General features: G+C 40.1%; 2 protein-coding genes and 1 long non-coding RNA gene across 5 annotated transcripts in view; 2 read left to right on the top strand and 1 right to left on the bottom strand.

Annotated features, from left to right (window-relative positions):
• Window positions 1-2,763, top strand: part of LOC118430543 (cytidine deaminase-like) — a 3,279-nt gene extending 516 nt beyond the window's left edge. Inside the window, exons 2-5 of one of the 2 annotated variants that reach the window (XM_035841478.1) lie at window positions 466-585; window positions 1,014-1,125; window positions 2,186-2,243; window positions 2,635-2,763. In XM_035841478.1, the coding sequence (XP_035697371.1) occupies window positions 466-585; window positions 1,014-1,125; window positions 2,186-2,243; window positions 2,635-2,763 (419 nt within the window). Of the gene's footprint in view, window positions 1-465; window positions 586-1,013; window positions 1,126-1,624; window positions 1,737-2,185; window positions 2,244-2,634 lie in introns of both variants that reach the window. The other variant, XM_035841477.1, reaches the window with a different exon arrangement.
• Window positions 2,764-10,008: 7,245 nt separating this feature from the next.
• LOC118429875 lies at window positions 10,009-17,077 on the top strand. Of its 2 annotated transcripts, none has more exons than XM_035840500.1 (3): window positions 10,009-10,436; window positions 15,873-16,158; window positions 16,566-17,077. In XM_035840500.1, exons 1-3 carry the CDS (start codon window positions 10,170-10,172, stop codon window positions 16,751-16,753), a joined length of 741 nt encoding a protein of 246 aa, XP_035696393.1. In that variant the 5' UTR covers window positions 10,009-10,169; the 3' UTR covers window positions 16,754-17,077. The 2 variants fall into 2 exon arrangements, with proteins under 2 accessions (XP_035696393.1, XP_035696394.1); XM_035840501.1 differs by lacking the exon at window positions 10,009-10,436 and adding an exon at window positions 14,010-15,237.
• Window positions 17,078-18,720: 1,643 nt separating this feature from the next.
• Window positions 18,721-24,308, bottom strand: LOC118431070. Its single transcript, XR_004832922.1, has 4 exons — window positions 23,952-24,308; window positions 23,531-23,743; window positions 20,532-20,703; window positions 18,721-18,946 (listed from the first exon to the last, which is right to left on the bottom strand). It is a non-coding gene; the product is annotated as an uncharacterized LOC118431070 (long non-coding RNA).
• Between the last annotated feature and the right edge of the window lie 3,322 nt (window positions 24,309-27,630).

Raw genomic sequence — 27,630 nt, forward strand, 5'->3', positions numbered from 1 at the left:
TAACCGTGGTGAAGGATACGCGAGCCAACGCAACGTTTTGTTCTGCCAAGCCGGGCCGTGTCAACTTTTTCTGTGTTGACATTAACATCGCAGGTATGAGTCGACTTGCAATGTCAAGCTTGAATAAAAAAATACAATGTAGCTGTTTTCTACGATCACAGCTTGACAATCTGTTGTAACAGTTTTGGGAAAAACTAGTTGTCTTACAGTTTGACAAACAAAGAGGGGCGTGACAAACAGACACACCTACGACTACAAGAAGTACCATTCAATGACATATCTCTCTTAAATCAAAGAGAAGAACCAAAGAGAAGGAAGAAAGCTTGTCATCCTGACAACTCAAATTCTGTTTTGCTGTTGTTGATTTCATTTTTCGTAAGGATATTTAAGAAAAAATGAATCTTTTGACACTGATTTATATTTGTATATTTTTTACATAATTATGTCAATGCCTTATCTATACAGATGAGCAGATACATGAGTTGGTACAGAAAAGCCACCAGGCCAAGCAGAGAGCCTATGCACCTTACAGTAACTTCCGTGTAGGAGCAGCGTTACACACAGAGGATGGAACAATCTTCACTGGTACTGTATCGTACTTTAACTTCACCACTTACTTTACTTAACTTCATAGCAGGTAAATTTTGCCCTGAAGAAAAAAAAAAAAGAGTTTCTGACATCTTTTAGCTTGCAGTTGAAACAATAGTAATGATAGAAAATGTCAGGCATTGTTTACATGACTGTGTGATGAGTCTTTAGTATGACTCTGTCTGGGAATCAAACCCACAATCTATAGCTACAGTATATAAAGCTGTCACTCTATGCATAGTTAGGCTGCTGCTGTATACAATCGTTATATGTATGAAGGTTGTGTTTTGGATCTAAATCTATTCCTTGCATATTGTACATGACTTTGTATATAACGGCCATTGGTTTCTATGACTTTCCCATCCATATGGTGTTTTACATGCTTCTCACTTATGATCAGGGACTTTTAAATTGATTTCTTTTAGGTTGTAATGTAGAGAACGCTTCCTATCCTCTGTGCTGCTGTGCAGAGAGAACAGCCATCTTCAATGCTGTTACAGAGGGCTGCAGGACATTTAGAGCCATGGCCGTGGCAACGTATGTGCCCAAGCTTGCTTTAAACGGGGAGAAATGTCTCATAGCATTACCAGAAGTCTTGATCAATTTCAAGACTAAGCAAACTGATGAAGAAAAATCAACAGATCAGTTTTAGACTGCACAAAGCATTTTGGACTAGCGTTTCTAATTCCACACAGTTTATTCATAGTAGTTTGTATACATATCTAACATAAGGGAAAAAATTTTAAGCCACACAACAGATTAGAATGACCCAGAGAAGAACTCTTTACCCTTAATAATTGAAAACTTAGAGTTAGACATCTTGAGATCTTTGTGAAACATCTTGAGACATTGTGAAAAATCTTTTTCTGAGATTTTTTTTTGTTGAATTTCAAAATGCTTTTTACATCAAAAGGAGGACTAGCATTGAAATAGAAAATCAATGTTGGTGCTATGCTTTGGGACGTTTCTTTTCCCTTTACGCTTTTAGATAGATAAATAATATCTTTCTCAAAATCATTTCCATTCTTTATTCTAGGCTGCAATGTTGAGAATTCTTCATACTCTTTGGCTTGTTGTGCAGAGAGGACAGCTATCTTCAAAGCAGTGTCAGAGGGGTACAAGTCATTCAGGGCCATAGCAATAGCTGGGTAGGAAACAATGGTCTTTGGTCTGATCAAAAGTATCACATGACTGTAATTTAAAGGTTGGATTTGATGTGTGTTTGAGGCCAATTTGTATGTTAAATTTAATTCATATACAGTTGAAGCTCTTTGTGTTTGTGCATTGTGTCCCTCTGATATCTGTAGAAAAATGTAATGGTCATAAAGATACACTTTACAAGTTTATTTCCTGGTTAAAATAACTTATATTCTCAATAATGTTGTATCAAGAATGCCATTCCTCTGAAAAGGGGTGATGTAAGGAAGATTTCGATGGAAAAACTGACACTATTGTAGACTATAATCTAAGGCTTAATTTAAAACCACCTTAGTTTATACTTGCATCATTCTTCTGTATGTCTGGTGTTTGAGAACAAGCTATGAGGTCACAAGAACAAATACAAGTACTACAGCTATTTCCCACTTCTATCCTGCAGGGATGTAGAGAGTGAGTTCCTGGCACCCTGTGGCAGCTGCAGACAGGTCATGAGAGAGGTGAGAATAACACTAAGCCATATGGTTGGCAATTATAAGAGTAATTTTTCCAAAAAAAAAAAGAGTGTAGAGTATTCAATGCAATGCAAGGGCGTGACCAGTGACCACATGTGCTCTTGTGTGTATACGTCATGGTCGACGTCTCTCTGAATTTTATACATTTGGCAGAATCTTCCTTTAAAGGAGGAGATCACAGTGCTCCTTTTACTCTGTTAAAAAAAACATTGATAGTGTTAGGATGATACATTAATCTACAAAACACTTCTCAGTATATAATATTTGAGTGTGATAGCACAATAAAGGTGAGTTTTAGTAATCATCTGAACAATGTTGTTAAAGGTTTTCTGTTTTCTGAACAATGTTGTAAAAAGTTTTCTGTTTTGTCTTGTAGTTTGGAACAGACTGGACCGTATACCTGACCAAGCCTGACCTGTCATACCGGACCATGACTGTGGGGGAGCTGCTACCATGTAGCTTTGGTCCAGATGATCTCAACAAGCCAAAGGTCAAAGGGCAGTGAACTTCAAGAAACAAACCGTCCTTACAAAAATGCAGACAGCAGGAAATGATAGGATACAGATGATGAAGTCCTCTTATTAATTATTCAATGCTCCACAGAAAATATTTCTGTAAGATGAAAAGTCCACTCAAGACAATGTAAATTAATTAACAAATTTTATTTCAGTAGCGAGATGATTCGATATGAAATTCATCATCTCTAGACTTCATTTTCCTCTGTCACTGCACAACAAGTGCCTTGGTTGTACAAACTGCAATTTGAATATTTTGACAGGGATGAAACATAAAAGGTAATATTCAGGTATAATCTCAGGTAATTTCCTGAATGGAACATTTTGCCTAGCTGCCTAATATTTTGACACACTAATATATTGCGTCAAATATTTAAGATAATTGCGATCAAAAGAGCTGTGTCTGTGACAATCTATGAACTAAGATTTTCATTTTTACTCAGTATACATGTACGTACATTGATTGTGTCTTTTATCTATTAGTTCAGAAAGTTTTAGGGAATCCGATGTTGTTATATTGATGTTGATGTAACATCCTATTTGAACCAGAAAGGCACCTCTCTCCTTATATGGTTGACGAAGTAACACCATGTTTGATTAAAAAAGGCACCTCTCTCCTTATTTGCTTAATAATGTATCATCATACTTGATAAAAAAATGGTACCTCCCTCCTTATTTGGTTGATGACGTAACATGATGTTTCATCCAATCCCTGCACAGTTTGAATGTACACATGTATTTGCAAACATGGTTTGCATGTCATTAAAAATCATTAGTTGTTTAGTTAAATCTGGAATATGACCACAATGTTGTTAGGCAGTCTTCAGATGGCTGCATTGCTCAGTATTAGCCAATGGCTGAGCATACTCTTACTTAAATATGTTATCAGGAAAATGTGTTTGATGGCTAATCAATGTGATGTGATTGGTCTATGTAAGAGTAAGAACAACTTGGATTTTGTCTTACATTTTGATGGTGCTATTTTAGCATATATTGGTCACATTGATACAGATATTTTTTGCAATAATACTTGTTGATTTGAACAAATCAAAGTTGAATGATATAGTCTTAAAAAGGGACCAATATAGCCTCTACCAGGCTCCAAATGTCGCTGGAAAATAGTAGAAAGTGGCCAAATAGACATATTACACCAGTTGAGTAAGCTGTCCCAAAATCCCTATTTCGGAAACTGTAGTGTTTGGGCTGTTTAATTCCTCTAGTGTGTTATCCGTCTATTTTAATCTCCAAGCAGATCCTACGGTGCCATAAGATAGTATCAAAGCTGGCCAAGGAGTATAGCCAGCCAAAGGGATTCAAACGCGCACCGGAGTTTGATACTATATTAGGCCACCGTGGATCTGCTTGGAGATTCTATTAGGCCACCGTGGATCTGCTTGGAGATTATATCAGGCCACCGTGGATCTGCTTGGAGATTCTATTAGGCCACCGTGGATCTGCTTGGAGATTATATTAGGCCACCGTGGATCTGCTTGGAGATTACGTCTATTTGGCCAATTTCTACTATTTTTTGGTGACATGTGGAGCCTGGTAGAGGCTAGGACCAATGTGTTGTTGTTTAAAAATTACTGGTAAGTCATTGAATCACTGTAAGTTGCAATGAAGTATTTTAGTTCCTTCAACTTTCTCACAAAGAGCCGTTTGTCGAAAATTAGTTGATGTAAGCATTTTTGAAGGAATACATTATGCAGTGTCTAATGCAAGTATGATTAAAACGAAGATGACCAAAAGAATTGTTCTCATTACTTTTTTTTAAATAAGATTCAAACATAAGGGTTTCATGCAGATGTATGTTTTTGTTGAATTAATTTTGTGTGCTTTGGATGGAAATTAAAATACAGGGTTTCATTTACATATAATGATTCATGCACACATACATACATACAATGTACATACATACATACATACATACATATGTAGATACACACATACGCACTTGAGCGCACACATACAAAACGAAAAAAATTACGTTATTTAGAAGCTTGAAACATTGTATTGTTTTGAAGCTACCCAAGAACTAAATTTTATCTCGTTGGAAATTTCACAACATTTTTGAAAAAGCCAAAATGTTGCTCAATCCAGATCTTGTTTTGTTTTGACGATACAATCAAAGATTTTGTAGTGACAATGCCGTAAAGTATGCCGATTTCCGTGTTTTTGAGATGCGAAAATTGGGGGAAATGGCCAGAAAACTTTGTTGGCTCGTTACCATGGCAACAAGGAGTTTTGATCTAAAAGAAAGCTATTTTGAGGGGTTGTGGGCCAAGTACTATCACTTCACAATATGAGCCAAATCGATTTTTTTTACCCCTGTCACCAGTTTGATCCTTGCGGACAAACCTTGGCATTGACCTAGGCAGCATATTCCGCTTTTGTTTTGCAACTTTCATCAATTTTGTAGCAGCTTTGTACGATTAACAGAATGGTCGAAAACTTTCTTTTGGAAACAGGGAGAAAATTGATGTGCGCAAGAATGTCATCCATATAATCAAATCAACATGGACTCTTACGTAGTGATTTGGTGGCAAAGATGTCAAGAGATACCTCCACGCCAGGGGTCGCTTTTAAGCTATACAACGAAACACATTTTCAAGTTAGAGAGAGGTTAAATGTCGTGTGACAAAGTTCGAAGTTCATGTCCTTCCGTGTTTCGTTCCTTCACAATGCTTTATGGTCTCATAATTCCGCCCTAAAAAAGACAAACCCTCAACCCCAATCAGTCAGAACGGTAGAATGTGGTCTGGCAAGCTACTTATAACAGAAAAAGTCAACCAGAATATCAAGTTTGTTGAGATATTGAGACCAATTAGCGGCCCCTCAGATAGTCCTTGTACAGTGCCGACACCTGTGCTAGGCGCCAAAGTGCAAAGTTGGCCATATCTCAGGAACCATTTGGATTTCTGCTCTAAAATTTGGTACGGTTTTGTATCTTGACTAGTTTTATTATATGAACGTAAAGAAATCCAAGGTCAAGTTGGCCCACAGCGTGAATTCCCCAGGGACGGACAAGCACATTAAATTTGACCGATATGTTGGTAATTGACCTCGGCTGACTTGAACTGTAACATTTTCGTTACCGTCTGACCCGCCGTTACCATGGCAACGGCCGCCTAGACCGTTCCCTATGCTTAAGTATAGGACTTAGTGCGGTCTAAAGCCCGCTCGACTCCCCCCCCCCCCTTTTTCCGCCCTAAAAAAGACAAACCCTCAACCCCAATCAGTCAGAACGGTAGAATGTGGTCTGGCAAGCTACTTATAACAGAAAAAGTCAACCAGAATATCAAGTTTGTTGAGATATTGAGACCAATTAGCGGCCCCTCAGATAGTCCTTGTACAGTGCCGACACCTGTGCTAGGCGCCAAAGTGCAAAGTTGGCCATATCTCAGGAACCATTTGGATTTCTGCTCTAAAATTTGGTACGGTTTTGTATCTTGACTAGTTTTATTGTATGAACATAAAGAAATCCAAGGTCAAGTTGGCTTAAGGTCTCATAACACAGTAATTATCCGCGACCCCCGTCCCCAAAAGTAGTTCGGGTTAAAATAGTGCATCGCGGTACTTGCAAAGGCCGTATTTATTCTTCCGTGCACGACAGCGAGATGGAATCTGTGGTGAATAGTAGAGGAATACATCGGCGTTCATACTGTATAAGTTGGATTACGTCGCTTTTTCGGCCGGCGGGAATTTGCGCCTTGATATATTACCGGCACTTCCTGTTCGCCGCCTGCAGTTCCATGACCTCCGCTGGGGTCAAATCAAAGTGTCTGTTATAGAAAAACGAGCCGGCAAATCTATGCTCATCTTCAGATATTTTGTAGCTTGTACCCTCAACTTCAACATACTAAATTCTTGTGAATTGTATCTGCACCCTACTATAGGTTTTGAGTCGTCGAACCACCTCACTTTGGGGTCCTTAACCATGTAAATCCCCATACCCGAAAAACTGTGTTCTGAGACCTTATGGTATACCGTACTCAAGCCACGAGCAGTTTACCCAAGAAGTTAAGCAAATTTGGCTTTTCTACCCTTGCGGATATACCTGTGGATCAAGACTTTCAGTTGCCGGATACAAATATTTCAAAAGATTGCTTGAACATTCGTCGACATGGTATGGGATATATCTCGATGGAAGCTCTTCGACCGAAGATTTGATACACGCACGGGTTTGACCATAACAGGCTGCGCACTTGGAATCTACGGACTATATCGCTTTGTGAAAAATAGAGTCATCGTTTGCGAAAACGTTTTGATACTTCTGCGTGCTGTGAATGGAACAGTTTGCCGTCCCAAGGAATGCAAGCAAAGTCGACTGATTGTTCATACGGCGAAGTTATGCGGTGTTATGTTCATCATATACATCGTCTGCAAACGTTTTGGTGGACAGGCCTACACTACAAAGACGTTTGTTGCTTTTAGCACGCTCGTTCTGATATTGTTGGTGCCGATTTCATATGGAGTTTTGACTTCTACCCCGAAAGACTCAAGTGAAAGACCAGCCTTCAAGGTAAGTTATCAAAACATTCAGGTCGTTCCCTTGTACGTTTTTTTTAATCAAGCACTTGCCCTTAATTGAAAACTTAAATATCTTTGTGAAGCATCTTATATTGTGAAAAAATTTTCTGATATTTTGAATAAATCTTGAATTTTTTTTAAAAATCTCGAGATGCTTTTCACATTTATTTAATGAAAGTTTAAACAACCAACAAAGACAAAAGGGAGTAGTATTACAAGAGATCATCAGGTGATAGTGCTATGCTTTGGGATGTTTTTTTTGCCCTTAAGTTTTTAGATAGATCTAAGACTGTTTTTCTCAAAATTATTTGCATTCTTTATTCTAGGCTGCAATGTTGAGAACTCTTCATACTCTTTGGCTTGTTGTGCAGAGAGGACAGCTATCTTCAAAGCAGTGTCAGAGGGGTACAAGTCATTCAGGGCCATAGCAATAGCTGGGTAGGAAACAATGGTCTTTGGTCTGATCAAAATAATCACTGTAAATATCACAAAAGTACTAAAGGTTTGAAGGTTGAACTTGATGTGTTTTTAATTTTTTTGTATGATAAATCTAATTCAAATACGGTTGAAGCTTCTTGTGTTTGTGCATAGTATCCCCCTGATGTCTGTGGAAAAATGTAATGATCATTTTAAAATACTTATTACAAGTTTATTTCCAGGACATAATAACTGATATTTTCAATAATTCTATATTAAGAACATCATCCCTCTGAAAAGAGGTGATGTAAGGAAGATTTTGATGGAAAAACTTACAATATTCTAGACTACAAACTAAGGCTTAATTTATTTAAAACTACCTTTAAGCATATTTTCATCATAATCTTGTGTTTGAGAACAAACCAAAAGGTCACAAAGAAAAGTACAAGACCCTGATGTTTCCTAAGAACATTTTGGATTTTTTTTTACATTTTGATGGTGCTGTTTTAGCATATATTGGTCACATTGATGCATATGTTTTTTGCAAAAATACTTGTTGATTTGAACAAACTGAAGTTGAATAATATAGTCTTAAAAGGGACCAATATAGTCTCTACCAGGCTCCAAATGTGGCTGGAAAATAGTAGAAAGTGGCCAAATAGACATATTACACCAGTTGAGTATACGTAAGCTGTCCCAAAATCCCTATTTCGGAAACTGTAGTGTTTGGGCTGTTTAATTCCTCTAGTGTGTTATCCGTCTATTTTAATCTCCAATTAGATCCTACGGTGCCATAAGATAGTATCAAAGCTGGCCAAGGAGTATAGCCAGCCAAAGGGATTCAAACGTGCACCGGAGTTTGATACTATATTAGGCCACCGTGGATCTGCTTGGAGATTCTATTAGGCCACCGTGGATCTGTTTGGAGATTATATTAGGCCACCGTGGATCTGCTTGGAGATTACGTCTATTTGGCCAATTTTCTACTATTTTCCGGTGACATGTAGAGCCTGGTAGAGGCTAGGACCAATGTGTTATTGTTTGAAAATGACTGGTAAGTCATTGAATCACTGTTAGTTGCAATGAAATATTTTTAGTTCCTTCAACTTTCTCACAAAGAGCCGTTTGTCGAAAATTAGTTGATGTAAGCATTTTTGAAGGAATACATTATGCAGTGTCTAATGCAAGTATGATTAAAACGAAGATAACCAAAAGAATTGTCCTCATTTCTTTTAAATAAGATTTCAAACATGCTTGTTACATGCACACGTATGTCTTTGTTAAATGAATTTTGTGTACTTTGTGTGATTTGGATAGAAAGTAACATACAGTATCATTTTTAGAACATAATTAATCAGGTATATTATGCACATACCTACATTTTTTTACATTCATACACACATACGTACATGCAACACATACACACCTAAGTACACACATACATGTACATTACCCCACACACGTGTACACCCACCAGCGCACAAAAATCATACAAACACTCAAACAGCGCATTAAAACTGGAAGCTCTATCATTTTGCACAATCTTTATTTCACAGTAGTTTCTTTCCAAAAGTTGAAATATTCACTCATTTTCGGCATGTTTCTACATTCCAGCGTAACTCATCTGACCATATAGTGCTCGACGGAAATTAAACTATATTAAAAAATGATATAAGCTTTCCCCATACAACATCGGGCTCTCAACTGGTCTGAATCAATACAAATGTAACTAAACTAGTCTGAGTGCATTTGATATTAATATCAATCTTAGAACTTTCAACATTTCTTTCAAGATTGCAATACGGTATACATCTTGAGACGTTTTGCATCTTGAGATTGTTTGCAGAAGCATCTCTTGAGGTAATTTGAAAGTATCTTGAGATGCTTTGAAAGGGTCTTGAAAAAATCTTAAGATCTTTTAAAGAATCTTGAGTCTTTATAAAAAAAAACCTCCATATTCTCATGAAAAATCTCAATATTGGCTCGAAACATTCAAGACTTACCAATAGATCACAAGATTTTTGGAAAAAAATCTCTAGACTTTTTCACGTTCAGTGAAGACGTCTGCGCTTTGCACTATCTGTAGTATGAACGAAAACGTTTTTTTAGGACGAAAATTGAATGCCATCCATATAATCGAACCAACAAGGTCTTACGAAGTGATTTGGCGACATAGATGTCAAGAAGCACTCTACGCCAGGGGGCGCTTTTAAGCTGTACAGCGAAACAGTTTTACAAGTTTGACAGAGGTTAAATGTCGTGTGACAAAGTTCGAAGTTCATATCGGTATCCTTCCGTGTTTCGCTCCTTCTCGACGCTTTATACTGTACTCAAGCTGCCAGAAGTTCACCCAAGAAGTTAGGCAAATTAAGCTTTTCTACACCTGTGGATGTACGTTCAGTTGATCATGATACATCTATTTCAAAATATTGCTTGAACATTCATCGACATGGCATGGGATATATCACGATGGAACCCCTTCGACCGAAGATTTGATACACGTACGGGCTTGACCATAGCAGCCGGATGTGCACTTGGAGTCGCCGGCTACGGACTCTGTCGCTTGGTGAAAAATAGAGCCATCGTTTGGGACAACGTTTTTGGTGGACAGGCCTACACTACAAAACTACTGATTGCCTTTGGCGCGGTCGGTCTGATTTCATATGGAGTTTGGACTTCTACCCCGAAAGACTCAAGTAAAAGACCAGCCTTCAAGGTAAGTTATCAAAACATTCAGATCGTTCCCTTGTACGTTTTTTTAATCAAGCACTTCATATCAAGTGTATGAATTAAAGTATAGTTTTATGGCAACATTTATTGACAAGACATGAAAACTAGCTCAAGCCTTTAGCCTATTTTTATGCATGCCACCAACAACACAAAGCTAAGACAATACATGAGTACATGAATATAAAATACAAAAACAAGCAAAGCGAATTTACAAACATCAGTTGATAAATACATATTAAGTGACCAAAGGTTTCAAGTTCCTTAAGAGACTCACTAAATGATACAGTCAAACCTGTATCAGCGGCCACCTTTGCATAACGGCCACCTGCCCATAGTGGCCACTTTTTGTCGGTCCCTTGGATTCGTAATGATTAAGAAATAGGCTTAGCGGCCACCTGTCCAACGCGGCCACGGCCACACGATTTCCGGTCCCGCAGGTACAAAAACACTGCCGATTACGGCCACGCGGACCGCTGATCTATGTTTCGGCACGCGTTCGGCCATATACAGCGGCCGTATCGTCACCCTACGCCGGATTTAAAACCTCTTTGACTTTTCAAAACAAAACTTCGTGAACTGGCGCTACCCATACCCGCTGACAAACGAGGTCATATAAGGTCAATAGACGACACCAATATTACGGAGGTAAATTGTGTTAAACTTAAAGTTACGTTCTAATACACTATCGCTTAGGTTAATTCACATCACAAAAATTTCTAAATTAATTGTTACAAAGACAAAATGATATGAGCTTCAGACTATGATGGATTCCATTCCTACATTTATTAAGAGATAAGTCTAAAATGACGTGACTTTTCTTGTGAGTACCACATTAGCATAATGGGCGAATCTGACGTGTGAACGACAGCGGGAACACACGGACGGCGAAGTATCAAAGGATACAAGACGAAAGATCAAATAAATATGACGATACCGGTCTCTTCAGACAATATCAACTGTAGAACATTTAAAACTTTTTATAGCTTTTGTTTTCTTAATGCATATAGTGTAAAAATCATTGCAGTACATGCACAGTACTGTATTATGTGAATAAAGATCAGTGGGTACTAAAACCATGTGTAACTTATTGCTTGTGGTCAATTAATTAGCATATTCTCTATAGTGGCCACCTCTCTATAGTGGCCAATTTTGACCAGTCCCTTGAGTGGCCGCTATAGACAGGTTTGACTGTATTTAGTTAGGCGTGCATGGCCTAAAAATTATATCTCGAAATGTCAAATAAATGACCTGAAACTCGTCGTTATACAACAATGCACACCTGGGTGAACCTCAACCCAAGTCAGGTGGATTGTGGGATAGCTCCATTTCCTTTTCCGTTACATCCAGTCACATGCAGTTGCAAACTTCAAACGTTTGTCCCTATATTTGAACAACATGGAAGAAGGAAACTTTAACGCCATCGAGGAGGAAATGATAAAAAACGGAGGAAACCAGTCTCTGTTTGCATGGTTGAAGCAACATGCCCACTATATTCTCTTTGTTGGTCCGGTAGTCATGTTCATGGTAGTTTTCAAGACTGTGTTATTTTGGCTGGCTCGTCAAATCAGGAATACGTCGTGGCAACTCCTGGCAAAATTACAATCAGTGACTCCGACCTTTGTCAAGGTATGGGTTGGAAAAACTTACAGAATCGCGACGGAAATACTATCTGTAGTGGTTCGTCAAATACGGAGTGAGGGAATCAGAGGGATTGCATCGCGGCCATTTTTGACCGAAATACGGGCAGTGCTATCGACTCAACTTAAGGTGAGGATAGTGTTTGTTCAAAATTAACCATACATGATAGTCGCCCATGTGTGTTTATATAAAGCATACGTACTTGGTAAATTCTAATGTTACACTGAGCCAAAGTCTAAAAAATATGGCTTTGGGACAGGCGTGGGCAATGTGATCTCTTTTTATTCTTATACAGTGCCACATACAAAGTACAGGAAGTATTTTACCTCCCTGACCGAAGCCGACTAGTCAGGTACCCATGTTTACACCTGCTGTGAAGTGAGAAGGTCGTGTTAAGTGCCTTTCTCAAGGGCACGACGTCGGGGGTACGGCGGGGATCGAACTCAGGACCTCTAGATTGCGAGCTGAGCCATTTCTTCTACTAGTTATGCCACAGAAGATGCCACGAAAGTTGTTCATAGTTTAGAAAAACATAACGTTATATAAATGGGTAATGCCTTCACTGATCGATATCATGAATTTCGGGTATGGGTATACTTGAAAACGAACGCAATCACTGCAGTAAATCGAACATCGAGCGGCGGTACTGACTTCGATGTTAATCAACATGTACAGGTTCTTCAGCTACATTTTTTTCCTTAAATTAACCCCAGGACATGAGACAGCTTCGGGTATTAATTGATAAAACAATGTGAATACATCCAGCTCCGTTCAGGGTGAGAGATGGTATACCATGGACAGCTTATACACAGACAATGATTATTTCTTTGCTGATTGCTAGGTTAGCCAGGCGATAATTACGTTGAGTGTTTTTTTTAACAATCTTTATTCAAGATTCAAATACACAGTACATGAAAAGTCTGATATACATAAACATACACCAAAACAACGAATGAGTACACACACACACTTATAGTATACATATATAACATGCTAATAAAAGTATTAACTGTATACCTTTTCTAGTTCTTTCCACTTTGTACAGTGAATGGCTAACTTATTTTGTCTTTTTGCAACATTTTCTTCTACTGATCTAAAATAAATGACAAAAGAGACAAAACCGTGCAATGATATAGCTGAAGAATAGCGATTTTTGAATATGTAGACTTTACCCAATGAAACAATGAGGTTACAAATGACGGGTGCTTCTTCCCTTAGATCCCCTAACAAAATATTTAATGGATCGTTCACATTTAAATAGAACCCTGTATTGTGATTAAACCACTTTTGTACACTTTTCCAAAATAGGGATACTTTCGTACAATTCCAAAAGAGGTGTTTTGCTGTTTCTTCTTCTTCTCCACACAGGGAGCATATTGGAGAGGCTTTTATTTTCCAAATATGTAGCATTTTGTTTGTTGCTAGAAATTTGTGTAGCAATTTTAATTGAAAACTTCTTGTAGGGTGGTTTTATCTATGGTGATTTTGTAAATTAAGAGGAACACCTTCTTCCATGGTATTATTGCATTTAGATCATCTTCCCAATATGACATTGCATTTCTTGGATAATCATTTGCATTTTTTCCATGAAAAAAATGTATACCTTTTTATTGATTTTGGTTCCTCTTAACCATTCATAATTTCGTGACGTAGGTCTACATTTCTGTATCCTGATTTGCAGAACTGGGAAACTACTGATATCCATCTGTTATAAACAAATTCTGATATAATTATATCAAAAGTTGAGTGTTAGATCTATTTTCAGAACTGCTACTTTTGAATGCAATAAATTACGTACACAGTTGTTGTCGACAATAATGTAGATTTCAAAAATGACCTGCCGCTATATATGTGCAGAAAAACATTGCCGCAGTCGATCAAAAGTTTATTTAAGTGTGATGTATAGGCTTACGAGATGTCTTAATCTCAACCCTGCAGTATTTATTTCTGTCTTAGAAATGGCAAGAGAAAGCTTGGCCGGAGAGAATGGAATCATTCGACTATTTGTGAGCTTCTTGAACGATCTCTACTGATCGTGTGCAACAGTTCAAGGGAGTGAAATGTTTTAATTTTTGGAAGTTATTATCTTACCAGTACACTTGTTTTATGGCATCTTGCTCATTTTACGCACTGGTCTTTAAATAGTGCACACTTCAGCTTTCGTATCTAAGGAGGGGGGAATAGTATTTGATGAGACTTTGTGGAAAATTCCACCAAAGTTATTTGTGATGAGGACGAGTGATATTTTTTAACATTTCATGGCAATTTTGGACGATGTAACGCATCGTAAATAATCAGCAGAATATATGGATGCACAAATTATACAATGTACTAGTACAACAGTCTTGATTCATTTTGTCATGATGGTTTTGTAGTGTTTACTGGTACTGTAAAATACAATGACTAATATATCATTTTTGTCATGTTGTTCTGCCTTGTTTTAAACATGTAAATCACAGGACTGCCTAAAACAGGTCAATATTGACGTGAGTTGTATATAACAGGGTTAATTTGAAACAAAAGTGAAGGAAAGACTGAGTTAAATCTCAATGAAAGAATCCAAAATATTTTGGTTGGAACAAAAGCTTCAGTCTGCCGACCATGAGCCTCCGATCATGAGACTTCCTTTTTTTATTATTGCGCAAAAAGAACATAGTACACAGTGGTGCCGTGCTCAAGCATGAAGCTTATGTTAGCGACACCACGGACAAAACTACAGCCAAAAACGTAAAAACGGGTACGGTTCTCTGAACAAAGACTTGTTTTGAACAAGGATATTGGCCACAATACAGCCTCAGGTAACGTGACGCGCAGGACCTGTCAGTCAAGACGCTAACAGGTCAAAGGTGTGTCCAATGGCTGTTAAGCAGCTACGTCACCGCCAACGAACCTGATCACAAACGCCCAGTGTTAGTGGCACACGGCGATACATGGCCAATCTGACACTTCCACGTTATATCTCCGGTGTGCTCGCCTGTATCGTTTGTGTCTTTATATTCATGACCATGGACGTCGGTTTAACCGCCGGGATTGTTGTTCTTGTTCTGATAGTCCTTGGTATTTTATCTGTAGCTGCATATTACTTCTTGTTCCGTCACTATTGCAACAGAAAGCCTGAAAATGCAAGTCTTCTCGAAGCAGGAACTCAGGTGTGTTTTTGTCTGTGGTTGTTTGAGTTGTCTTTGATACTGACATGGCGGGCTGTTTTGGCAAAAATTACAGTTTGAGCTGCATGCTGGGTTACATATTAGTTGTGGTCATTTAAAAAACGAGTGTGGAATATTAAGGCCATGAAGAAAATTCGTTTTAATGTCTATTCATGTGTATAACATGCACAGTGTAACAACCTGTTGTCGTAACTACACATTGCACATAACATTACCGACTGGTCAAATCTAAGATCTGTATAACTATACTATACGAAGAATCCATACAATATATAAAATCCTATTCAGTTGACAATAAGAAGTTGTACATGTACTGTTGCTGTTAATGTTACCATCTCAAATCAAATGCCTTTCTCTGTTGGAGTAAAAGTTGTGATATTTAAAAATGTCCCTAAGGTCTTGTCTCTAATTTACAACAAAACCCAGACATGTGTTCTATTTAAAACGCTTTTACACGTTTTAGGTTCCCATGCACCCAGAATGTACAATCATTGCATCAGCGATGAAAAGCGTAAACTGTTGAATTCTGTGTTATACTGAGTTACCATGCAAGAGTATGATTGATAAGTTTACTTCATCTATATTCATGCTAAGATTGAATTTCGTTTTTTTGTCAGCCACGGGAGGAACTGTGCGTAGTGGCCGCTGACCAGCACACACTGTCCACCATCGCGGAGGAGGTCCGAGAGGCAACCGCAGGCATACCGCAGGCATACCCGGTTAGAGAACACCGTGTGAGCAACAGAAGGGACGTGGCTGACTTGCCTCTCTACCGCCGCTCCGTCTGCTGCGTTCGCAACGCAGAAAGGAACATCTCCTTCAACAAGCATGGAGAACCAGAACCGGACGCAGACCTGGGATTTCGCGCCTTTCACAAGATGGAAGAGTCTACAGGTCGTAGTGGTAAGGACGGTTTCAGTTTTTCATGGTGGCGGTTATGAAGAATTTCGATGTAACTTAGTTAAAATCAAACATGTAGCCCGTCTTCATAACTTTGTCTTTTCTCCGTATGTAATTGTAAAGCAGCTGCTGATTTTCTATTTTAATTGATTTCTCTTTATTCCATTTATAATTGTAAAGGAGCTTAGTTTGCTTTTTTAGTTCAAATATGATTCAGATATACATGTAAATGCAATTGCCCTCATGTGATGGCAACATGCTGATTGTTTATTCGCTTTACAATTCATGTACGTGCATAATATCTGCAACTCTTAAAACCTTGAGGATTCTATTAACTTAAGCATGCAAAAATATCACTTTGTGATGTTTCCCTTAGTCTTATTTCTTCTCTTGCCTCTTATGTATTTCAGGAGTGATACTCGTTCTTTTCGATCACGGCCAAAGCCAGGGCATTTCCGACCTGTACAGTATGGAAGGCATCAATCCGTCACAGCGGCTACTCGACGCGGCTAAAGGCCCGCCTTGCCGTTTCCTAACTGTTTCTAGAAAACTTAATATAGAACAAAAAGGATTTATCAGTAGGTGGGCCAAACCCTGAAAATGTTATAACTAACGTAAGGTTTTTTAGTTTCTTCACGGAACAGAGCAAACTAAACTAGTAGCTGATTTCAATCGGGAATCATGATAGGCATTTTCGAATCAAGTTGTTAATATTTCTGAGTGTACTACTTGTTTATGATGATTATGATGCAAAAGCACGTAGCTTAGAATGTAAATTATCATAGACACTAAGTTTCATATATCTGAATTGAATGCTTGCTTGATTCTTTGTCAATACGTAACGTTTTCGCGTAAAACGATCGTATGTCTGGAGCAATATACAGTGTGTATAAGCTTACCGAAAGTGAAAGTTCATGATGAGATGGCTACAACAATGTTTTGTTATGTATTTGTTTGTAGAAACCATTAAACTACAGGTCATGTCAAACTTAAATTTGTTTCTTATTGCAACTGCTGTGTGCTTATTAATGTCTCACAATAGCATAGAGCCAACTTGTTAAAAAAAATTACAATGACAACGAATTTTACTGCATATTCGTGCCCAACATGGACTAAATGCAGTACATTAGAATATCAGAACAGGAAAAGCTATGAATATCTCATTTATGGCTACAGAGTCTCTTCTAATTTATCAAAATATAAGATACTTTTTTTTTTTGCTGCTGGGCTCCAGGAATTTGTTGCTATGTGCCTCTCGTGCACAAAATGGCAGACCGGTTATCGGCAGAGTAGGGACAACAGAATCCAAAATAATAAAGGAAAATCCATTTTATTCCTTTTTTTTCGACTTGATAATCAGAAAACGCAGTGCGAAATGTTTTGAAAATCAAGCCATATTGGATTAGAATGCAACTTTTCAAGACACTCAAGTCCTGGGAATAGTTACTTGTGGGGGCGATTGCCCCGTACAAAGTCTGAATTGTCCAGTCGTGTCGTCTTGATTTCACAAAAGTGAAGGATACTTGGGGGCGATCGCCCTGCCTGTAGTCCCGGGCGATCGCCCTGTTGGTAGCTTTGGGTGGTCGCCCTGCCTGTAGTTGGGGGCGATCGCCCTGTCAGTACTTGGGGGCGATCGCCCTGCTGATAGTTGGGGGCGATCGCCCTGCTAGTAGTTGGGGGCGATCGCCCTGACGGTATACGTAGCTCGGGGCGATCGCCCTTTCAGTACTTGGGGGCGATCGCCCTCCCTGTGGCTGGGGCATGCCAGTAGGTTTGCTCGATCGACCTGCCAGTAGCTGGGATAAATTTTAAATATAAGTATGCAAATATAATGAGCATGCAATCACACTCACACATACATACGCAAATTACGCACTCTTAGTCCATGCAATTAGGTGTATTGATTGGCAAGGAAAAAGGGAAAACTATACAACTGAAGACGTAAAACTACTGGTTACAATATAAATGATGCAATGTATAGAGCTAGAGGGATGGACCCTTTACAGTTCATATTTAGCTTGATTATACTTGTCATGGCTAATCATCGGTTGTATTTTCAGCAATGCCATGCCCTTGTTGAGCATTCGTCAGCAATGTAATTCAAGCTATTCGTTTGTTACTGATAGCTCTAATTACAAGTTTTAAATCCACATGGCCCTTATCAAACGATTCAAGTTCAGCTTGTGCTCGATACAATTCGATGTGTAAACGTTTGCGGTATAAACTCAGTAGTGAAGCAAAAACACGAAAGAAAGAACAATCAGAGACTACTGGCAACATATGTGGCATCACAACTTCCCGACATTTGGGATCACACATTGTATTACAAATTACAAGTTACAAATATCATATGGCAGGACCCTAGCGCAATATGAATAAGCAATTGAATCTATTGTTCGTGGACGAATGTAGTCAAACCGCAGTCACATGTACTTGTCGTAATATAAAGGTTGCAATGGGGACGGTTTTGGACAGTGCTCGAGAAAGGAGCATCTGTCGCAGTGGGGAAGATTCAAGCGTGCAGGTGACGTGTTGGAGAATCTTGCTGCGCGGGCCGGGGTCTCGGTCCATGCAAACGGTTCCAATTCCTTTTGAACGGCACTCAAGACGGCACATCGTCAGCGAACGCACGTTTTGATTAAATGGCATCTTTGATGCGACCCACTGGAAGATCACAGTTCTCCTCTTTGTTTGACGTGGGAGTGTGACAGTTGCAAGCGCCTCCGCAGTCACATGTCTCCTCGCCATGAACAGTCGAATCACCAGTTCCTTGTCTGGAATGGGCGTTGTTCTGAAAATTGAAGGGAAAAAATGCATCTTTTGTAACTGACAATGAATTCGAATTATCTGACTTAAGCTTCGTAAGGCTAGTTTCAAAGGATGTGTGAAACTGAGCGGCTGAATTTCGACACAACAACGATCTGTTGAGGAACGTGGGCGCTGAGACATCGGGACCATTATTGTTATGAATACATAATCACAATCCCCTAGACGTTAAATGTGCTAATATGGTGAACTAAATGCCAATATCACGTAAAAAAAATTATCCAGTTTTAATTCTCTGACAATGCTTAGGTTGTCTTTAGGTACTAGTGTCATTGTTTATGATTCTGATGCGGAGACAATGATCCCATGAATTAGTGCGCAGTAAGTGAAGTGAAGTACTTGGTGAAAGTGAGCCGTTTTTAATGCGCGCTAATGGGGGGGGGGGGGGGCGTGAGGCACGCGCCAACACCACGGGGTCCGCACTTCAGTACAGCCAAGGAAATTATCGTCATTTATCTGCTACGGGTTACTCTTACGTGAAAACTGACTGGGATGATAGTTTTACAACCTTTCCGAGCCAGAATCTGGGACAAACGCGGCGAGCCGCGCCAGTTCACAGCGGGGGCTTTCCCCAGAGATCGCTGGAATAGACGAAGACAACGTATCGACTAGGTCGGTAGGTGAGTTGTGCACAAATAACGCTTTATATTGTCTAGTTGTTATGTATATGTATATTTCGCAATAAAAAGTGTGCTTAACTAAACACTTCTTGTGTCAGGTTTTCTTGTTTGCAACTTGGAATCTTTACCGATCGTATTGCCTTGGATTCTTCGCGGTGGCCAATGAAACTCCTCTACCAGCTAAACTCCGTCCCCAATCTTACCTAGTCTCCAATCAGACCCTACGGTGCCTTAGAAATAGAATCAAGGCTGGCAAGGGACTTAGTATAACGGCACCAGGTGCCCGTTTGACTCCCTTTGGCCGGCTATACTCCTTTGCCAGCTTTGATACTGTCTCTTTTGACTTTAGGCTTGGAGACTAAATCTTACCCACGCTTGCGCTTGTCACTTTAGACGGACAGAAATCGGCGTATAAAAATGTAGACAGAACTTGAACTTCGCGGTGGCCAATGAAACTCCTCTTCCGACTAAACTTCTTCCCCAAGCTTGTGATATTATCTGAAACCACCATAAGATCGGCTTGGAAATTAGCGCTGTCTATCGTTCTGGCATGACAGGCGTGACGGCACGCACCAACACCAAGGTTTCCGCACTTCACTACTCTCTAAGCAGAGGTTTCTTAAACTTTTTTTAAGTCGTTTTTATGGGGCTCTCTATTTCGTATTGAGTATCTTGTTTTGATTAAAAATCAATAGAGGTTTATGGTTAACAATTGTCAGTCATTCTAGTCAATTGTACATGTGTACAAAAATAAAGCTTGACTGATTGATTGAAAGGTATCAGTGCGGGATGTGGTAATGAGGTATTTGACCCTGTGTCATAGAAACAAAAATTCATCCAACTATTGATGGGGATGAAAATGAAAGCCACGATTGAAGTATATAATGCCACTCTCTAGTATAAAGATATTGTCAGGTGTGCGGAAAATACCTCTTTTGACGCTCAAATCCGTCCCCGCTGTCGACGTCACTGTTGATGGATTTGGAAGCCGTCGGTGTTGACTTGGATCGGACCGAGGTGGACTTGGGAGCCTTCGGTGTTGACTTGGAGGTGGTAGCGGTGGACGTTGAAGCAACCAAAGATGTTGCCGCCCCAACATTACCTATTGCGTATAATAGAACGGATTATTAGTCACTGTTAAAGCACAAAAGGTAATATATGATGTTGTATCTAATACCACGATATATAGCCAGACGACGTCGACCAATCAGAAGACCCGTTTTCATATTGGTTATGACGCCATAACACATGAAATCAAGGGGTGAGAAGACTGAAGAAATTATTAAGTAGACGGAAATGTTATGGCGTGAGCCTTTACTTTGGTCTCAAGGGGCATTCCACTCCAGAAGAGAGTGTTATAGTTCCTCAGAGAATAAATTATTTACCTTGAATCAAATTTGTTTGGTCAAATTTACCACTACTTGAAGCTTTTTAAAGGGGGGACATTGTACGAGGGGCGTGCAATAAGTAATGGTCCTGACCCACTTCCAGTTGTCTGATCTAAATGAAATTTTGTATGTGTAATAATACAGGTAATGTTTTAGGATGACTTTTTGAGTAGATTGTGTACAAACGTCATCACAACTGCCGGCCAACACGTTTCCATAATTAATTGTGGTTCATTCTTTAGTAATTTGCCCATGTACAAAAGTAGCTATTTTAGATAAAAGAATGGTCCATAAAAAGTGATCAACAGTCTGTATTCAAGGGGTCGCAAGGCTTCAAACATTTGGTGTACCTTCCTAAATGTCACTTTGCCACTTTCGTTAGCTTAGGGACCCTACCCTTACTGGGTCTTACTGGCCTTTATTGTGAAATTGTGTCCGACGTCGGTCACAAAACCTGTTTTGGCGACGCCATTTTACGTTGGTCTTCTGTTAACATCTTATACTTTAGTGCCCATATTTCCCTATCACCTGGACGGCAATATAACCCCTTATCCGGTATGACAGATAAAACCGTGTCCTGTATTAACCACGCAGCCTCTTTATACATAGATACGTAGATAAGATCTACACAACAGGGGTGAGGACCAGGACCACTTGCGGCTATCAGGAGGATGACCTTTTTAAGGGTCAATAGCTTTGCACAGCTTGCGTTTCCTCAAGGGCTTGCCTTATGAAAAATCACTTAGCTTCTTCTCAGTCATCTATGTATGGGTATCTGTCTCTGTACCTGTAAAGTCTTTAAGGTTTGTTCACAGTTATGCCCATATTCAAGTCCATATATATGAGTTACATATTTGTAAGAGGGGAAAGGTCCCCAATTTGCTATTAGGAATTGCTACCGAGAGTCTACAAAAATGTATGATGGAGGAAAAAGGAGTGTAGACACGGCCCATCTCCCGCACACATATAGACTGCATGCTTGCTGGAGAGCCACAGACACGTGTCCGCTCTCTGCCATGACACATGACTCACACAGTCACAAAACTGATTTCTCACCACTCCCCTACTAGCAAGCCCGTCCCTACTATGTACCAGACGCACTATGTATCCAATTCCATAAGCATCACAAGTGATATTCTATAAACTGAAAAAACAACTTTTTCCCTTAAACATCAAAGGTTATCAAATATGCATGGATATTGGTGCGAACCAACTTACTAGTCAAAGGGGGTATTTTACATCCGTCTCTCCAAATGTAACACTTACACGGTGATTTAGACACAGTTCTCTATACAATCATTATGTAAATGAACAGTGACAGGCGATTTGAAAACAGTTACCTCGCCCTAACGAAAACAACACATCAAAACTAGAAAAAAAGTGATGTAAAACAATTTGGTAATTTCGCCCTTCCTACATATATACATTTTTTTTCTTCTATTTTTGTCTTGCTTGCGTACGACTTATTTTGTCAGATAACAAGTCTTCGAATTCACAACGGTGGATCAAAGTTTAAAAACAACGTTTTTCCCGCACAAGTTTAAATGTACCCTAAGGGTGAGGGGTCAATGTTCCTAGTAAGCACAGTCTAACTGACCGATGAGCGATGAATGACTTTTAATCATGCTCTTTTTCCTTGATTCTACAATATTCTAATCACTCAGATGTCGGATCGAAAGTTATGTCCCTTGCCAGCGGCAGCAGATGACAAAGAAAGGCTAGGGTAGGCAGCTGTTTTATGCTAGGGTATGTCATCTGATGTAGCCTGAGTTAATTTATCGGGGTGAATTATCTGTCCGTATTTTGGCCTGGCAAGCTGAATGGCACCCTCTGTTTGAACGCCTGTGGTGTAGCCATATCAGCAGGATCATCGATCCCAGAAATAGTTACTCTCAAAGCAGAGGTTAGGTTCCGGCTGTTTTGTTTTTGTAGTCGTTTTTATTGGGGTTGTTAGGTTTTGACAAAGAAGATACCATACAAAATAGAAAGCCCGATAAAAAAGACTAAAAAAAACGTTTAAAAAACAGTCGGAGCCTAACCTCTGCTTGGAGGGCAAGAAATGGCTACGCTTGAGTATTCTTCAAGCAGATGTTCGGCCCCATCTGTTTTTGACTAGCCTGGATTCCTGTACACCCCAACTCCTGAGCTCTAGGGCCAACATGCCCACACGGAAATTCTACAGCCGGCCCCGAGCTACACCCTCATACTGAAGTCGGGCCTGGGTCTGGTATCCAGGCTGTTTTTTGAGTGTTTAGGCGTTTTGTCGAGCTTTCCATTTTGTTAAGTTTTCTTTATGTCCAATCAAATATTTTTGAGATCGGGCTGGGGTGTGGTATATCCAGGCTAATTTTTTAGGGGTAGCGAGTGTAAGGAGCCCCGGTAGAATACGGATGGTACCCAGGCTATTCTGCGCCGTCTTTAATGGCTCAATTTACGAAATATTGATATAGATGCGTTTAATGCATGTAATGCGTTTTAATACAACATGACTTACATGATATTGCTAAGGTTGCCTTTAATGGTTCATATATAGCAGCTCACCTTCACGACGATCGTGAGCTCCAGTGTTTTTCCTTTTCGCGGGTGTATCTTGCTGAATGGTCCAAACGCGTCCAGATCATATTACTTGTCACAAAACTGATCAGCCGTCACACATCCACGAAACTTGTGGCAGAAAAGGTTCTCATCCACATGGGATCTCTTGACTTTGACGAAGTACACGTCCGCATCCTGGTCATGATGGCGTTTTCCAGCCTGTGAAAATAACACTTCGTCAATATCTACTCCAGAGGTTAACTGGAGTTCACCAACTAACTCTACGTAATAGAACCCATCGTAAGGATGGCTTTTTCTACAGAATAATTTTACATCACATACAGAAAGACATTCTTACAACAAATACATACAAGTAATTACGAAGCACGATTTGAAAAAAAAAAATAGCTTAAAAACGCATACTTACTTGTATTGCGACTGTATCGTCTTTGGTCCACTTGTCTACTTGCACAACAACTATACGATAGTCAATGACAATGCCAGCAATGTTAGCGTAAACCTCGCCATCTTCAACTTCAAACCACCAATGTTGATCTGTGCAGTTGTGTAGGCGCGGCTTCGCCATCGAAGTTGGTGCACCCTGACCAAAGGGTATGAAACTTCGAACGAAAACTGTCTGGTATGTATTGACGAGCACTAGGCAGCACGCATCTGGATATGCGGACCGCAAACGCAGCTCCGCTTGCAGTGAGTCATGGCCTTATCTCTCCCATCGGTCCGTCGGGTCCTTGTGTACCGGCTGGTGATATCATTGTGCCAGACTGCATTGTGCGGAGACACGGCTAATTAACACGAGGGCGATATCCGTCATACACGAGTTTCCGAGAAGCTGTTATTACTACAGCGACATTCTATAAGGCTATAAATCCTTTATCGGTTCTTTTTGTTCTTTTGTTGTAAAAAAAAAACCCTTTCCGCTCTTCACTCGCGGAAAACTAGCCAAAAAGAACTGCCCTGTACGGCAGACATGATAATTTGCATCAAAGAATACTCTCCAAGCAGAGATTAGGCTTCGGTTGTTTTTTGATGTCTTTGCTACTTGAAGGTATTGCTATTTCTTGTCCTTGTCTGAGATGACTCAGTTAGGAGTGGGACTACCTCCATTTTGTACATCAAGTCCGGATTTTTTCCCACTGTCTTCAAGTTAAGTGACATCCACTGCACTGTTTTCATTTTGGTGATAGAACTCTAGTGGCGGATAGTATTTCGAAAACCCCCAAGTTCAAATGCTAATAAATGGGCTTCTGTGTTGTTTCACATGTTAAAATACGGAAATAATGAAATGTTTTTCTTCGAGTTTTTGCTACTATCAGCAGGTAATTACGTGCAAGCTGGCCAAGCCTGGATGCCGGATAGGGCCGGGGCCTATACAGACTAGTTCCTCGGCTCTAATACCAAAATGTCCCCACGGTATTCTACAAGAGGCCCCTTCATTTACCGTGCACGATATACATTATTGTGTGCGGGCGGGGTCTGGCATCCAGGCTCCGTGAAATCGGCCGGCGCCACGGAGTCATGTGTCATGTGTAGTGACTCAGTCCGCCTTCCCATCACGCAGGCGAGTTGATTTTGACAGCCCGAGATTCATTAGATTGATTCACGCGCGATGTATTTTCTGTCGTTCTACCTATTTGTGTTTGCTAGTGCTCTTATCAAGCTAAGTCAAAGAACATAATCACGTCACTGCAAACGGGGTGAACGTTACAACTTTCCTCCCAGTACCACCGTCTGCGTCGTTCTACACTTCACTTCAGGAGGCCATCATGACCCGCCGGATTATCCGAACACAGGACTACCCCGTGGACTTTTCTTGTACGGAGCCGGAGATAAGCGCATTGTCGTAGCATTCTACACTGTTTACGATCTCACACGGACCATCATTCACCTAATGGACATGTTTTGGGAGTTGTTGCTGTCTGCCTGGCGTTTATCTTCCGTTGTACTGTCATACTTTTCTACTTGATTCTACCAGTTGAAGTTCCCCTTGCCACCATGCTAAAACTTCAAGCACAAGAAGGGCCGCTCATGATCGATGTATTTCCAACCAGGAGACGGGCGTTTCAAATCAAGGCTACTGAACTAGACTCGACAAAATTTATGAAAAAAATATCGGATGTCACAGGAATGCCGAAGACTTCGTTCAAAATATTCACGGCCGGCAAAAAGGTACGTTTGCTGTTTACTGTTAATTTTCGTTGTAATGTGAATGAAATATAATTCGAGAAGATGGAGTGAGAAAACCCTAATTTGGATGTGTGATATTTCGATATATATACGATGACATAAGGTAGCATCAAAACTGGCCAAGGAGTTAAGTCTGCCAAGGGGTGTACCTGCGTGGCAAATGCACGCCCTTTTTGCAGGCTAAACTCACTGGTCAGTTTTGATACTATATTATGCCACCGTAGGATCTGCTTGGAGATTACGATATTACTGAGATCAGGTGAGGGTCTGGTATCCAGGCTAGCCGTGTTATATAGCTCCCGAGTTGTCTTCTGTCCTCAACAGTATTTATCTAAGCACAAAGAGGGCAATTAATACGCAATAATAAGGGTGGATGCCAGGCTATGGTTTCTTGAGAAACAAATGAGAAAATGGTTTGTCCCACTCCGAGAGTTGGCACACTAGCCGCGCGCTGAGCTTTTCAGCCCTCGTCTAATGGACGGGCGATACCAGACCGGCGGGGGGTTACCGCAGGGGGTTAAGATTTTCTGATGGGGCATGTTGGCCCTGGAGCCAAGAAGCAGGCCTGTGTAGGCCCTGGAAACAGTCTGGCATCCATCCGAAAGAAATTGTGAGTTGATAGATGAATAATTCAGTGGGAAAATACATGTATAATGAACACAATAGTGTCATTCCCGATCATTGAATGTCCAAGGGGGACAGAAATAGGGTTTGAACTGAGTTATTTCCTGGCGAAGTGGTTCAATCCCTATGTTCCGAAATCCCAGGAAACTCAATGTGAATGGTTCCTGTATTAAATGCATGTTCCAACACAACAAGGCAGCGGGGAGGTATAGCGATGGTTGGCAAATGCACACCCTTTGGCCGGCTATACTTCCTGGCCAGTTTTGCACCGTAGGATCTGCTTGGAGATAACCATTTACATTGGGTTTCCTGGGACTTCGTATAAACACGGGGACTTCCCTTCGGAACATAAGGCGGTCAAATTCAGGATGTGACTCACTACGCAAGGTTGTGCCTTCTCAAAACTCTGTTTTTAAACTATTTGCGCATGCAACAGTGTGAATAAAATAAATGTTATTTCAATGGCATGATTTAAAATATTTTTACTTAGTATTAGTATTATTAAAATCAAACTATACTTCAAACTACGAACAAAATCTTCATTCTAAAATTCTGAGTTTTCTCATGACAGATTTTTGAATACATTATCGGTGTCAACTTACAGATTTTCGTGCCCCGGGTATTCTAAGTATGCACATAACGAATAAATGAGATTCGTTGTATGCAGAATTCCGGCACCCCTTTATTGTGTTTTATTTTATTTATTCATTCAAGGTATTATTGTGTTAGATTTTACACAAATCTAAAAATTTGGTTACGATTATCGGGAAACGAAAGAACGCTTTCAGAAGACACATAATACTTTTGAACGTTGGATTTCTGTAGACTAGTCTGTGTAACGCAAACTCCGCTATCCGGAGCTTGTAGCCTCCTCCGCGCGGCAATGTACGACGGGCCTGAGAAGGGCGATTAAATCAGGCTAACCGCAGACTTGCAGCGGCTCCCAAAATAGATGCCACGGGGGTCCTTTCTCTATAGACTACTAGTATTGTGTTGTGACTACCTCCTTGTTTTTTCAATCAAACTTTTAAAGTGAATCTTATTTCGGGCCTCAATTTGAGGCTGCACAGTCAAATCCAGTAGGATTGAGTCGCACGACCCTCTCTTCCAAGAAAGTCTTTGTAAAGCAAACTCCGCCGTCTGTGGGTATAACGGGCATTGGCATGCAGGTTGGGCGTCGCGAATATTTAGGAACACTGCATATTTTGGCGTGAAGGACATCGCTCTACTATGAAACTCGGTTTTCCACGAACCCATAGGCCCTCTCCCTTAGTACA

Source organism: Branchiostoma floridae, chromosome 14 (genome assembly GCF_000003815.2).
Source record: "Branchiostoma floridae strain S238N-H82 chromosome 14, Bfl_VNyyK, whole genome shotgun sequence".
Taxonomy (NCBI): domain Eukaryota; kingdom Metazoa; phylum Chordata; class Leptocardii; order Amphioxiformes; family Branchiostomatidae; genus Branchiostoma; species Branchiostoma floridae.

What these genes read in the sequence shown, in the direction of transcription:
- LOC118429875 (XM_035840500.1), top strand. Translation starts at nt 10,170, where the DNA reads ATGGCATGGGATATATCACGATGGAACCCCTTCGACCGAAGATTTGAT. An exon ending in GTAAAAGACCAGCCTTCAAG is followed by an intron (nt 10,437 to 15,872) that starts GTAAGTTATCAA and finishes TTTTTTTGTCAG; the next exon opens with CCACGGGAGGAACTGTGCGT. An exon ending in AGAGTCTACAGGTCGTAGTG is followed by an intron (nt 16,159 to 16,565) that starts GTAAGGACGGTT and finishes TATGTATTTCAG; the next exon opens with GAGTGATACTCGTTCTTTTC.